The following is a 15,113-nucleotide window of genomic DNA, read 5'->3' as shown; positions in this document are numbered from 1 at the left end:
TGTGCAAGTAGTGCACTGAACGATGTTAGGTTTTTCTGATCTGTGCTGTATAAAAAATGGCAACAGCTTGACTGTAATGGATGTAAACGGATCCTTGTTCCAATCAGTTTAAATACAGTTTACTGATTTATAAGGCACACTAAATGACATATAATAAACTCCTTGTGAACCCTTCTTCATTTAGGGATCACACTTGGATCCTCGGCAATGAGCGTTGTTGTTTATTATTGTTTTAATAATATTTATTCTTTAATATTTTCTATTGTGAAGGGATTGCATGGTACCAGACAAGACTGGCCTCTAAGATATGCACAATTTAATTATATAAAATGTTACAAATATTAGAAAAAAAAACTGTTTACATTGTAACAGTTAATTATCAATCATTGTATACAGTATTTACGTTTAAAATATAGCAAATGCTTTTTTTTATCTAATTCATGGAAGGCAGAATGATGCCACCTGGTGGGAGAAATAGAAAAAAACACATGTCCACAGTGTAGCCACTAGATGTCTGTGTACTGTAGCCATATAGGCTGTGTATTCCCTAGTTGCTTATAAAAGTATTTTAAGACCTACTTTATAAGGTTTTGAATGTGACCATTTAGCCTTTTCTAAATCATGTGAGATTGTGTGTGTCCAAATAGCAAGCGTCACAAAAAAAACTGGATAACACAGTAAAAAAAGTGTCGTACCATGTTCCATTATGTGCTGTAACCACTCAGTATTATTTTATTAAGTGCAGTAGGAAAGGAGAATGTGTCTACATGAGAACAACACATGACCCATGTACATACCAAACAGATGGAGAAGTATTTAATTTTGCTGACATGAACATTACAAAACAACTGTATATGACAGAAATGGAGACAGGAACTTCCTGCCATTTGGTCCATTTAAAATACAATTTCATCCTTTAGATTTTTCATTTTCACAGAAAAAAAAAAAAGAATTGTAATTACAGTCATTGAGCCTGTAATGTACATGGCTTACTGTGGTGTACCTGAATCACAAATAATCTGTTTGCATGCATTACTGGAAAAGTTTGCTCAGTGTGTGTCATTAAATCAACAAAAGATATTAAACTAAAAACAGATGAGAAAGTAACTTGAATGTAGTGTACCAGCTATACTGTCACTCATTCTTTGCGTTCTAAAGAACACTGGAAACATGCCATTACATTTCAAAATAGTTATCTGAAGTTTAGCAGGTGCTTTCGTGGGCCCCCTGCATAGGTTTGAACCTACAACCATTGACATCTAAATATGAACATGTAACTACTGTAATAGTTACATAACTGTGTTCTTTAAGCAGTTTCACTGGGTATCTTAAAGAAAAAGAAAAAGAAAAAAAAAAACAGTAACACACATTATATGTGCACACCATTTCAAAGAGCTAATGCTACGCATCTGAATATACAAACAAATCAAAAGGGATCTAATTTAACAGTATATACTTGAGTAGTTGTCTTGTATTCATAAAGGCTTGTAAAACTCCTATTTGAAGTGAGATAAACACTTTAAATAGAGGAACCACCAAACCACCGTGAATAAGCATAGAAAATTTCAAAACTGCCCGGGTCGTATTTCACCCCAAAATTAAAAAGGAAATTATATATATTTTTAAAATATAATAATTTAAATGGATTTTGCATACAGAATGTGTGTGTGTGTGTACCTTGTATTCCCTAAGATAAGTAATAGTAACAAGGATAGCAATACCACTAAATTTTGACCTTGTGGGGACATTTTTTGGTCGCCATGAGGAAACAAGCTTATAAATCATACAGAGTCAAGTTTTTTGAGAATCTAAAAATGCAGAAAGTTTTGTGAGTTTTATAAATAAATTAGCCAGTCAACGAAACATCAACTAATATGTGTAATGTGTAAATTAACAGATTCTACAACTATCACACCTCCATGTCTCGTCATACATTAGAGTGAGTGAATTCAGAGTGAATTCGCTGATGTCTCTTCAAGTTGCATTTCTGAGTAAACCTTTTCCCACAGTCTGTGCAGATGTAAGGTCTCTCACCAGTGTGAACCCTGCGATGTGCTTTCAAGTTACTCAGTTTGGTGAAACTCCGTCCACAGATGGTACAGCAGAACTGCCTCTCACCTGTGTGAATCTGTTGGTGAGCTCTGAGGTGACACAGATGAGAGAAGCCTTTTCCACACTGGCTGCAATTGTGTGTCTTTGCCGAATGGTGCCGCGTGTCCCCTTGAACCCTCATACTGACCATCTGTGGCAGATTTCTACCTGGGTGTACAGTACTGAAACTTCTTTCAGCTGTAGCGGCTCCTTCAGGATACTGACGGACATGAGGAGGTTTTGTAGCAGGAAGGGCTTTGCAGATGGACTGTACCCGGTCTATCTGATCCGTCACAACTGAATTGGGATGTAGAAGAATTTTTGTGTTCTTCCTAACGGGTGATCTGAGATGCTGCATGGTTTGTGGAGCAAGGCTCTGAACCTTGATGGGAGGCGCAGGATACGAGACTCGCTCCTGTACTTGAGGTCTAGAGGTGAGAGGATCTCCGGGCTGAAGATCTAACTGTGTTTTCTTTGCACTGTTATGAGCAGAAACCACCTGAGGCCTTATCCTTTCCATATCTTCCCAGTCTGGTGGAAGCATCACTACAACTTCCTGTTTAACAGGCCCTGAGTCTATGCTGCCCACTTGCGGTCTCAAACCCGGAGACTCTGAAGATACTGATTTCCTGACTGGTTCTGGCTGTGAAACAGAAGACCGTGCTGAAGGGTCTGTTTTAGGTTCAAACCATTTTTGGAGGTTTCTGTGTCTGACCTCATCTTCATCCCCTGGTCTTTCTGTGCAGGATGTGCCACCTGGTTTGTGGTCAGGATCTGGATTGCGGAGTCCATTGGTCTCTTTAACAACGCTCAGAGGATCTTTTTGTTTGTGTATTTGAGGATGTATCACTAGACGAGCTTGCGGGTCTCTAGCCTCTGTTGCTTCCTCTTTCACTTCTCCTCCACGTTTAGGTTCACACACTTGAACAGTCTGTCATGCACAAAACACATGAATTATAAAACACTCAAAAATTATAATAACATATTTTTTTAACATAACATCTCAGCAAACTACAATTACCTAGTTTTTGGCTTAAGTATTTGGACATCTTACCAAAGCTTAAAATGCATGCATTTTATTGCATTAGATGATATCAAATCAAATGGCATGTGCAAAAAAAAAAATGGTTTATCAGATTTAACTGACATTTTGTATGACAGTGGTTTCCCTCAAGTTCACATATGCTCTCTGACACTCAAAAAAAAGTAAAAAAAAAAACAACAACAAAAAAACAATTGTCTTCTGGGCCATTAGATATTACCAGCAAAACAATACCATACACACATTTTGTTTAGATTCTGGAGTTGCTGAAGGCTTCTTCTGATTTGCGCTTCCCTTGGGACTGCACTTCCAGCTACTGTCAGGGACATTTTCCTGCTTTACAACAAGTGGGTGGTCCAAACCTATAAAAATTGAATGAAGACAAGGACATTACTTTTGTACTTTAAAAAAAAAAAAAAAAACATTTGTTTGTTAATTAAGTAATTATTGAAAATGGCATTAACATTTTGTATAAATGTATAAAACTACAGCCAACACACATTCTTATTTTTTATTTATCACTGACCCAAGTAAGCACTGCATAACTAGCGACGGTCCTCTTGGAAAGCCATGTTTGTACTTACTGCTCTGTGATTCGGGAGCTCTGTGTAGAATCCTCCTCCTGGACACTGCTGTCCGACCACAGTCCACACACCTCACCCTCTTAAACCTCTCACGTTCTCTCAGTTTGGCCTCCGACAACACCAGCCTCCGTTTGAAAACCTCCGCCTCCCGTTTGCCTCGATCCATCTGCTCCAAGAAGCTCTCCTCCACTAGCCGGGTGATCTCGTACATGGTGGTCTTCAGGACAGTTTCCATGACCGCAGACAGCCGGGTCTGGAAGGAGACGACCAGCGTGTCCGTCATCCTGTGTCCGATCTACTCGAGCTCGTTCTTATAAAGATAAACTGACTGCTGAATGCATACAGACAACGGTGATCATGAGATTAATGACCACCCATGTTGATTTCGATCTCAAATATTTTATTTTCTATTGAGTACTCATTTCACACATTAGTATTTTTGGAACTTAATTTCACAGTAAATGTTGCACTTCACACTTTCATGGCCAGTCGATCAAACCCCGATGATAAAATCCTCAGTGTTAGCATCGAGCTCATTGCATCTGCTTGACAGTATAAACCGCGAGCAGAAATAAACGTCCTTTAGGCGCGCGTAGCTGTCGCATAATGTCTAGATAACTGTAGTACATACCATCTAGTTTATTTTGTGAGTGTGTGAATCACTAGATGTGTGACTAATGCACCATTCAGCACGTCAGGACCATAGACTGTATAAAAAGGTCAGGACGAAGCGCAGCTGAGTAGATGGACAATGATGTTGTTGTGGAAGACGTCACGGGTTGTACGGTGGCCTTGTTGGACAGTACGGTAAATCCGACAGAACACCTTTTACCTGCTTCGTTATATAATAAACTCATATATATATATATATATATATATACACACATATACAATAATTTATAATATAATTTTATTTCTTTTACTCTAAACCACATCACTTTCCCACTTAAGAAAACTAATTTTGCAGTATTTAGAAGACAGCAACACAGCAACTGATAATCAGCATGTGTTAAACTAAAATCATAAAAAGAAAAACATATTTTCGTTACTTAAACGTTAACTGAAAAAAATTGAATAACAAATTAAACTATTATTTAGTTTAACTTTATGTGCTGAAATAAATATTAGCTGAAACTAGACATTAAAAAATCACAAAAACAACAAAATTACTAAAAACTTACATGAAAACGAAAATAAAAACGAATTCAAAATATGATTAAAAACTATAATAGAATCTCTTTGTTACTAAAATGAAACTGTTCTAATCACAATGGTGATGTATTTGTGAAAGGAACTAAAATTGTAGCTTTAAGTCTCATTGGACAATAGGAGAGTTCGTTTGTAAAATAAAAGATAACACACTTCACACACAGCTAAACAAAATGTTTTACTTTTATGATATTATAAATATTCTAACATGCTTTCATTTCTCTCGTAGTTGGACCCAACGTATAAAACGAGAAGTTGCATTACATTATACAGTGCGCAGAATTACTCAAAATGTTTTTAAGTTGTATAACACAGGGCTGTTTAATGCTTGATTCTGATTGGTTGACAGACATTCTAAGGCAGGGGTCACCAAACTCGGTCCTGGAGGGCCGGTGTCCTGCAGAGTTTAGCTCCAACTTGCCTCAACACACCTGCCTGGAGGTTTCAAGTATACCTAATTAGAGTTTGATTAGCTGGTTCAGGTGTGTTTAATTAGGGTTGGAACTAAACTCTGCAGGACACCAGCCCTCCAGGACCGAGTTTGGTGACCCCTGTTCTAAGGTGTGCAATTATTTTCCAGTAAACACACATCTATGAAGTCGCAAACTACAGGTCTGTCAACTGCGTTATAATTCCTCTCTCATGGCCACATTAGCACTTTGTATGTGCATTACTCTCTCTCTATATATAATTCAGTTGCCAATTGTTGGCAATTATTCCTTACATGAGGAAACCGAGGATTGTTTCATTAAAATAAAAAGTAAACATTTGGAATAAACAGCTGGAGGATTTAATCAACCAACAACCATATAAATCTTTAAATTGATGAAGCAGAGAACTGAAAATGGACTCATATTGCATGTCACAGATTGCATATTTGAACAAATATATATTTGGTAGGTTTATTAAAATAAACTGAAATAAAACAACTTTTCAAAATTAGTGTTGCAGTCTATAAGGCTATAAAGAGCAAGTGACAATCTCTGGCCACTCTACATCACAAGTAAACAATATTCACACTTTTAAGTGATGCAAAGTTGGCCATATTATCCATAGCATAACTTAAAAGCATAGTTCAACCAAAAATGAATATTCGGTCATCATGTACTCATCCTCAGATCTGTTTTGCTATATTTCTTCTGCTAACACACAAAAGACAATAATTTGAAAAATGCTGGGAAACCAAACAGATTATATGGAGGGGAAAAAAATGTCATTCAGGTTTTAACTGACCTAAGGGTGAGTAAATTATATTTATTTCTGGGTAAACTATACCTTATATAAATCATATAGAAGAGATAACTATAATGGGAGGTTCCACAGCAACAATGTTATGACTCAGAGCAAACATCTGTCTGATCATCATGTCCAGTCTGGATTTATGACCCTTCAACAATTTATTAACCCAAACAACTCTGTAAGGTTGTCATGGATTGTTCTGGTCAGCACTATGTTTGCGATGATGTGACCTGAGATGATCCAGTCGTTTGAAGCTCAGTCCACAGATCCCACAGCAATACGGTCTTTCTCCTGTGTGGGTACGCTGATGGACTTTCAAGATGTCGGCCCGGGTAAAGCTCTTACTGCACATAGTGCACTTGTGGGGTTTCTCCTGTGTGTGAATACGCTGATGCAGCTTGAGATTCCACAATCGGCTGAACTTGTTCCCACATAGTGTGCAGGTGTAGGGCTTGTCTCCGGTCTGACTGCATCTGTGTCTTCGCAAGTCACTGAAGGACGAATAACCTTTCCCACAGTGGCTGCACAAGTGGAGACCCTCCTGCTGGTGGACACGCTGGTGCACTTTTAGGTTGCAGGCCTGAGTGAACTTCTTACCACACTGGTTACAAATGTATGCGGCACTTGAACCGACTCGGTGGGAAGTGGCTGCACAAGTGGAGAGCGCTTGTCCAACATTAGGTTTCAGAGAGGGATTCAATGCATGTCCCTTATAAACTGCACCCCTTGTTGTGTCCCCAACATACAGTGAGTGTCCTCTATGCCCAGCACCTCCCGCAACCCCACTGCGAACTTCAGTGAAGGAATTTATGTCTTGCAAGTGGCCATCTGCATTAATAAGTAAACAGTGCATGTCTCTATCTACGTCTTCTGTCTGGGGGCTGACTTGCACAGGTAAAGATCCTCTGATTCCTCTATTACTCTTAATGGAAGAGCTGTGACGTCTCCCACTTTCCTGGTCCAGGTCATTTTGTTCAGGCCCAACCGCAACCGATACTGAATTACCCAACATGTCAACAGTTCTTTCTCCGAGACCGTCCAGGTCTCCCACCTCCAGTTCATGCCCACTGTAGCTGGCTAGCTCTTCTGCATCATAGCGTGTTGGATACGCCAGGCCCTGGACATCTGTGATATCTCCGTAAGTCTCATTGTCAGGAGTCTGATCAAGTCCAGAGCTCCACTCTTCCTGAATCTGATGCAGCTCCTGCTCACTGTAACTGTGAGCTGAGAAATCTGATGTCTCAGCTCCTGGAAAACCAAACATGGAAAAAAAATTTCTAATGTTCAAACACAGTCTAATGTGAGAGGGTTAAAGCAGTAATCAGATGTTTAAATCATACCTTCAGTATCCAACAGCCACCCATCCTGAAGCTTTTTATTACGGGCTGTGAAATAAAGGGCCTCCTCTTTCAATACGCAGTCCAGTTTCCTGTCCTCTTTGCCTGCTGCCTACAGAGAACACAAAGACAGAAAATGTAATGTACTGTATGCCCAGATGAATTGTTCACATTAAGATCAACGACGTGCATTTAGAAAATAATCCCTATTTTCTTATCTTCACAGCATTATATTTCAGGTTTTGAGAAACACTGCAGTACGAGGTGACTCACCTCTGTTGTGTTACTGGAGCTGGTTTGGTCTTCTAACCTCTCTTTTCCCAAAAGGGTGTCAGACTCCAACTCACAGCTTCCCCAGTTCCCATCTGGAACTTTCTCCTGTTTGAGGCTGCGTTCATTTTCTACATGTGGTCAAGGGTGAATGCAACTGTGAGGGCATTGATTACACAGTTTTTTAATGGTCTTTAAAGGGACAGAAGAAAAAAGTCATATGTCTGGAATGACGTAAGGGTATTTAAACAATTCCTTTTATGTTGTGTGGCGAGTTTGCATTTTTGAGTTGACAGAAATACTTAACCTATGATGTTTTTTTTTTTTCTCATTTAGGGTCATGAACATGTCTGCAAAGTACGTGCTTGCAAAATTTCTACTACGATTATGATGTTTGTGGGCCAATTAAAAGCAACTGCACAGACCTGAAATGTATTTATTTTTTAATGTATTTTGTTATGACAGTTTCTCGGTTTAGGGGTCAACCAATTATCTGGGCCAATATTAAGCATTTTTATGGTTATCATATCAGTCATTTTCAAAATCGATTCGCCAATATTATTTAAAAGCATTTAAAGAAAGTTTCTGTCAGAGCCCTTGTTATTCTTCATTTTGACATACATATATATTGGTTCAAAATATCGGTTATTGTTCTACTTGATCTGTAATAATCGGTATCAGCCCTGAAAAACACACATCGGTTAAACCCCTAGTTCAGTTCACTATACATCTCATGATCTTGGTGTTGCTAGCACCATGCTGTACTGCATCGTGATAAAATGTAAAAATGTTTAAAAAAAATTAAACAGTACTGTTTATAATAGTCACAGTTTGTGAACAAATGTTTAAGGTTGTTAAATAATTTAACAAGCAATATGATTTTACGTATTGTGTTATAAGTACTAATGTTAAAGGTGTACTCATTACAAAATATGATGGTCCTATTGATTATAAAACCATTAAATTTCCTTATTGTAGAACATAACATATAGTGATCATCAAGCCAACATTGAGCCTTATATGAATTGTGAACAAACCTGATTGTGGTGGCATTTCTTCTTTATCCTCGCTACACACACGGGCTTTGTCACACTCTGCACACCTCAGACTCCTCACACTCGTCTCTTGGTTTTTCCGTCTGGTCTCGCTCCACTGGAGCCTCTTCTTCAGATTCTCTACCTGCTCTCGACCACGGGACACTTCCTTCACGAAACTCTCATCCACGAGACGGGTGATCTCAAATATGGCAGCTTTAAAAACGGTCTCCATGACCCCGGACAGCTGTGACTGAAACGAGTGAATGACTTCGGACATTATGATGACAAAACGGATGAAAAAGCCTTAAACCAACCTAGAGTAGTCTAGCTAACGTTACTTTCTTTGTTGCATAAACAAGCACGACGACAACAATTTATCCTCAAGCTCCACCTCGTTAACTTAGACGTTTCAAACCAAATTGTTACATCAAACGGTTGCAGTGTGTTATCGAACCATCTTTTAATTTGGTCAAATCTGCACTAGTCCATAGACTTGCTAGGAAAGGCTAGCGATGACTGTTATTGTGTTACTCTAACTACTGGTTATTGTTCTCTTATTAGAGTCACATTTAAACATTGTAACATAAACGATACGCGAAGAATCAGAGCCGATCCAAAACCTTGCTCTCGTCCTACTGGGACTCACTAGAAGTACTTCCTGAAGCAAACATACGCATGGAAGCGTGGGACAAATTTAAAGAGACAGTACACCCGAAAATGAAAAGAGTGTTCACGCATTTATATGGAGCCCCCCACATGACATGCAGGAAAAAAAATAGTAGGCTAAATCGTGTGCACGATTTACTAATTCGTTCCCTCAATGTACTAAAACGTGCACATGATTACTATTGCGTTCCCTCGATTTACTATTCAGTTCACTCGATTTATAAATAGTGCGCACAATTTACTAATTTACCGCAATAGTAAATTGTGGGAACGCAATAGTAATTGTGTGCACGTTTTAGTACATTGAGGGAACGAATTAGTAAATCGTGCACACGATTTATTTATTTTTTCTTGCATGTCATGTGCGGGGCTCCGTACATTTACTGTTTACTTCTACTCAGAATAATTTCCTTACCTTCATTTTGTTGCAAACCTATGTGAATTTCTTCTGTGAGACAGACAAGTAGACTTTGGCAAGAATGACAGCCCCTGTCACCATTCTCCAAGTGAATAGTGACTGAGTCACGGTGCAAATTCGCAGGCAAAAAAATAAAAAAGGTCATTTTTATATTATTAACAATGTAGGGCACCTCTGCAAACCTCAAGGGGTCTCCAAATAAGTCATTTAAATAGTTATATTAGCACAGTGTATATTAACAAAATGCTATTTAATAAACACTACAAACGCAGATTTAAAACACTAAACTGACATTATATTTTTGAGTTTACTTATTTTTATTACAACGGAAGTACCATGAGATATGAGGGCCTTTTGAATGTTGTCTTGGACTAAGGGGAGCCTTGGAGTCAAAAAACTTGAAGCACACTGCTCTAGATGCCTGCTATTGGAAAGGATGCAGTTATAATCAATTTTATGGCGTAAAATCTCCCAAAATCTATTTTTTAAAAACTTCAAGTAGTTGACTTCAGTTATTGATAGGATAGCTGAAAAGGAATGTGCTGATTCTAAAAAATAGTGCCTGTTTTGCTTTTCACACAAAATAGCCTACTTGCAAGATGAAGAAGTCATGTATTTCCCTTTAACCATGCCACAAAGATATTTATATTTTCCTCTGAGCCAGGTTATTTGAATTTGTGTCCAATTTTCACATGAATGAAGGATTCTGAAGACATTATTTTGTTCACTGTCATTCTTAAATGTATTCTTGATTCATAAAAACACTTAAGATATAGGCTAGACGCTGGACTTTGGGGAAAATACAAATAATCAGTAAGTTATCATTAGGTTTTGTTTCACTCCCTTATGAAGACATTTACATGTATACATTGCTTAGAACTTCGGTGTGTTTTAGTGTCATATTAAAAGCAGACCGCAAACTATCTTCACAGTAGTCTATAAATAAAACTTTTTCACATTCATTGCGGAAGTATCAGCCCTCCCCTGGCCGCGTCACTGTGTTCTCGTTGACTGTGTCAAAGGCACCATAACGTCTGCTCTATAAAATTAACTTCATTCGAATCGGACCATGTCCGATGCGAGCGCGGACGATTATGACGGGTTTCAGGCCCAGTTCACAAACATAATGGAAACAATTTTACAGACTGCTGTCAGGGAAGCGACAAAACTTTATGATGGCACTTTGCAGCGCTTGAAAGCGGAATTGGTGCAGCTGAGACAAGAGAATGTCATCACGAAGACAGGCGATTCATCCAGCCAGAACACAAAGAGACTATCTGAAGCTGGGAGGACTGGAAATGTCTCTAAACATCGTGATATTGGCGTGCAGTGTGGTAAGTCTTTTTCTTTTTACAGTGTGTTCCTGAGTTATGGCGTGCATTAAACACTTCCTGGAATATATAACGACTTTTAACGGCTTAGATGAAGTCTGATGATAAATACATAAAAGCCAATTGTATTGCCTTTTTTCTGTCTGTGGAATTTTTTATGCATATGTCTAATATGTATATTTATATACATTTTCTCTCATAATCTGTGATTTGTAATGTATGCCCTCCTAAAAACATCTTAAACTAGATAAGATGTTTAGGCTGGTTTTAGAATGGGTTTTGCTTGTAGCTGGTTAGGCTTTTTTTCAACAGGGCTATTTACAGTGGGGGTTTTTTTTTCTTCTTTTCATTTGACAGAAAAGCCCACATTTGTGGACCGTGGATGCAGCCCCCTTCAGTTTATAGGACAACGTCTTAATGTGGGAGACATTACCAGTGATAAACTCATAGATCTGTGTGCCAGTGAGGATGGAAACAGACAGCTTGCATTGCTACTCGTCAAACAAGAGGTAATGACAGGTCATAGGACAGAAGAGTAAGTGTTCATGCCCCCTTCCTCTCTTTTGCATGTCAATTATGCTGTGAGATACAACAAAGTTCACAGACTGAGGTCATATTCCCTCTCAGCAAGGGTTTTCAGTATTTAGAGACTTGACTGAATATCAAAATGCTATGTGAGGTGAGGTCAATTAGGATTGAATTTACATCTCATGTTTATATTTGATCTTTCTGGAGTGGTTAATATTTTAAAGCTAGCCCCTTTATACATTATGATTTTATGTTCTGTGTCTTCAGCCTCAAGAGACTGAATGCAACAGCTATGCACCAGGATACTTTTTACTAAAGCAAGAGGGTGCTGAACCAATACTGGTGCGCAGAGAGCCAAATAAGGACACCATGGAAAGGGGTACAAGAGTCATTCACATATTCAACTGATCTTCTATTTAAATATAATTATCATATAAGAGGCAATCCTTTTCAAATAATAACAAAAATATGCACACATATTTATACAATTTTTTAAATTGACAAGAAATATATATGAGCTGTATTTCACAATTAGGACCAATGTCAACACTGAAAAAACTAGTGCAGATGAAATTACCCCATCTTGTAATGTACACCACTCAGATACTCAACTAATCTATCTGTTGAGGACTCAAGTTGCAAATTTGAAACTTTTGTCCTCCTTATGTTCTTTTTCTGCATCTTCACCTCTCTATTCACAGTTGTGATACCGCCAGCATTGCAAACCATAACTAGGCACCATAGCAACCAAGGAGGAAAGTCACCACGACCAGTGACTACTTCCTCTTGTAGTCGCAGAGTGGATTCCTGTGGTCAAAAACCCAATCAGACTATACAACCCATCCAAGGTACATCTAAAAGGACACTGGAAAACACTGAAAGCTTGTCTTCCCAAAACAAAAGACAGAATGCCAGTGCACCAGCACAGACATCCACTTCTTCAGTACTTCCCAATTCGACCCAGACTCCTGCTTCCACTGTTAACTTGTCTGTGCCAATGATTGAGCTGTCTGGCACTCCATCAGTACCTCAAACCAAACCAACAGCTTCATTAGTTCACCGTCGACCAAACCCAAAGCCAAACCCTCAAACATCAAACCAGACAGTAGTCCCTCAGAAAGAGGGGTCAAATATCTGTCAAAACACCTACCTAAATCCTTTTCCCCCAAGCCAAGTCTTAGTAGCGGCGCCTCATTCCCCAAAACAGAGACCTCAGGCATTGGTTTCACATGCTGAGAAAACTCTTTCAACCATTGCCTCGCTAAACCAGGCCAATGAACCATTAACCCAGTGTTCATCTCAATTTACACAACCACCATTCTTTCCACCACAATCCATCAAAACACCAGCCCAAGAGGTGACATCACAAGTACACACTGTCGTGCCATCAGGACACGTTCCTGTCGCAGCAGCTCCAAATACCCTTCCATCAGTCCAGGATCGGATTCTCTCAACCGGTCTTGTTCCCCCTCAATCCCAAGTTTTTGCATTGCCACAGATAATGCCAGCACATTCTGTGCCTTCAAGTCCATCATTCCAGTTCCCTTTGGTTCTGCCACACAATCCAGTTCAGGCGACGCCACCTTCTTATCTGCCAATGCATATTCCATTTAGTTCTCCGCACATTCCAGTTAACGGAGTTCAGGGATCTGTCTCCTTAAACCCACCTCAACCTCCTCTTACGCAATCTCAATATCCGCCACAATCTGATCAGTTTTCCTCTTCTCCAGACCATTTTTTTCCTCCACCTGATGATACGCCAAGTTTGCTTGAATCTCTTGATACTTTGCATTTGCACTCACCCGTTGTGATAACGCCACAAGATGCCCCGGAGCAGGCACCCATGCACCATTTTCAGCCATCTGGGCAGTTTGCGCCTCTGCTAACACTGAAGGAGCAACAAGCTGCCACTTCAGCTAACGTTGTTTTAGGGCGAGTACCCATTCCATCCTTAAATACCTCTGCGTCTCCAGTTGACAACTTCGAAGCAGATGTACCATTTTCCTCATGTTGCACAGAGAGAAATGACAAAGACCTCTCGGAAGATGATGACACCCCTACACTCCAGTCTAGACTGAGAAAACAGAGAAAGATTTGCTCCAAATCCAGACAAATAGATCCTGCAGATGAGGACGGCACTCTTTTGGTCAAGGATAAGAGGGTGGTTCAGGTACAGAATGAATTGATTAGTGAAACACCACATTCTGGCTCTAATAATGCAAATCAGCTATTACCAAAACTTTCGGGCAAAACACTGCAGAGAAATACGAAGTGTCCCCAGTGTGGAAGGGTCCTCAGCAATGCATCTGCCTTGGAGAACCACATGAGACTTCATACAGGCGAAAGACCTTATACCTGTTCCCAGTGTGGAAAAGCATTTCCTAGTGTACGAGGTCTTAACCGGCACATGAAGGTCCATGCAGAGGAGAAGCGGTATCAGTGTGATGAGTGTGGAAAGAGTTTTGTATACCACTTTACCCTTACCAAACATCAGCTCATTCACTCTGGAGAAAGGCCATTTCCTTGTAAAGTTTGTGGAAAGAGGTTTTTGGCCAAGGCAGACCGGGCTACCCATATGCGAATGCACACTGGCGAGAAGCCATTCTCTTGCACTCTATGTGGGAAGAAGTTTAAACATAGAGTCGCTCTGAATATGCATATGCAGGGACATAGAGGAGAGAAACGCTACGTCTGCCCCCACTGTGAAAAGGGATTTGTGGATCTAGGCAATTTTAAAAGACACAAGCTCATCCACACAGGGGAAAGACCGTTTGAGTGCAAGGAATGTGGGAAACGCTTTACACAATCGGCCCATCTCAAGAAACATGTCAACACACAACATGTTACATGAAAAAAAGAATTTGGATTGCTCAGTATTAAGCATTCGGTTGATCTTCCCCCTTTAATTTATGAAGATGCCTTTTTTAAAAGATAAAAGTAAAAAAAAAAATGAAAATGTTAACTGCTTCATTGCATTTAATTTAGTGCATGCTCTTTTTCTTATACCAAGCAAAGCAAGTTGCGTTCTTAATTTTTTTAAACAGTGCTTTAATTAAGTACTAATTAAATGTGAAGTAATATAATGTGATGACTTTTCTATTCTTTGGTCGATGTGAAACTTGTAAACTGCTTGTTTATTTTTATTATTATTATGTTGTATATTGTTTTTAGTATTTTTCTATTGTCCATCTTACTATAGATATCAGTAAAACACCATAGGTGTCATTTTGTAAAATGATAATATAATTGTGTAAAATGATAAAATAATTTGCTACACAATTTATCTTGAAGTGGTCTATTCTTTAGTGATCTATTCATACTAGTATGACGCAGACAAGAATGAAATCATATCAACCACTGG

General features: G+C 39.1%; 3 protein-coding genes across 4 annotated transcripts; 1 reads left to right on the top strand and 2 right to left on the bottom strand.

Annotated features, from left to right (window-relative positions):
* Positions 1 to 799: 799 nt before the first annotated feature.
* On the bottom strand, positions 800 to 4,527 carry LOC109055598 (zinc finger protein 394-like). Its single transcript, XM_019072791.2, has 3 exons — positions 3,718 to 4,527; positions 3,377 to 3,495; positions 800 to 3,022 (listed from the first exon to the last, which is right to left on the bottom strand). The coding sequence occupies exons 1-3, from the start codon at positions 3,998 to 4,000 to the stop codon at positions 1,928 to 1,930; spliced, it is 1,497 nt and encodes a 498-aa protein (XP_018928336.1). The 5' UTR covers positions 4,001 to 4,527; the 3' UTR covers positions 800 to 1,927.
* Positions 4,528 to 5,816: 1,289 nt separating this feature from the next.
* Positions 5,817 to 9,490, bottom strand: LOC109055597 (zinc finger protein 813-like). The gene is made up of 4 exons (XM_042759691.1): positions 8,810 to 9,490; positions 7,776 to 7,903; positions 7,506 to 7,614; positions 5,817 to 7,413 (listed from the first exon to the last, which is right to left on the bottom strand). The coding sequence occupies exons 1-4, from the start codon at positions 9,084 to 9,086 to the stop codon at positions 6,353 to 6,355; spliced, it is 1,575 nt and encodes a 524-aa protein (XP_042615625.1). The 5' UTR covers positions 9,087 to 9,490; the 3' UTR covers positions 5,817 to 6,352.
* Positions 9,491 to 10,798: 1,308 nt separating this feature from the next.
* Positions 10,799 to 15,028, top strand: LOC109055596 (fez family zinc finger protein erm-like). Of its 2 annotated transcripts, XM_042759673.1 has the most exons (4): positions 10,799 to 11,227; positions 11,582 to 11,733; positions 12,020 to 12,131; positions 12,454 to 15,028. In XM_042759673.1, the coding sequence occupies exons 1-4, from the start codon at positions 10,963 to 10,965 to the stop codon at positions 14,601 to 14,603; spliced, it is 2,679 nt and encodes an 892-aa protein (XP_042615607.1). In that variant the 5' UTR covers positions 10,799 to 10,962; the 3' UTR covers positions 14,604 to 15,028. The 2 variants fall into 2 exon arrangements, with proteins under 2 accessions (XP_042615607.1, XP_042615614.1); XM_042759680.1 differs by lacking the exon at positions 10,799 to 11,227 and having other exon boundaries at positions 11,592 to 11,759.
* The last annotated feature ends 85 nt before the right edge of the window (positions 15,029 to 15,113 follow it).

This window comes from Cyprinus carpio, chromosome A1 (genome assembly GCF_018340385.1).
Source record: "Cyprinus carpio isolate SPL01 chromosome A1, ASM1834038v1, whole genome shotgun sequence".
Taxonomy (NCBI): domain Eukaryota; kingdom Metazoa; phylum Chordata; class Actinopteri; order Cypriniformes; family Cyprinidae; genus Cyprinus; species Cyprinus carpio.
This window is presented reverse-complemented; position numbering and strand designations above follow the sequence as displayed.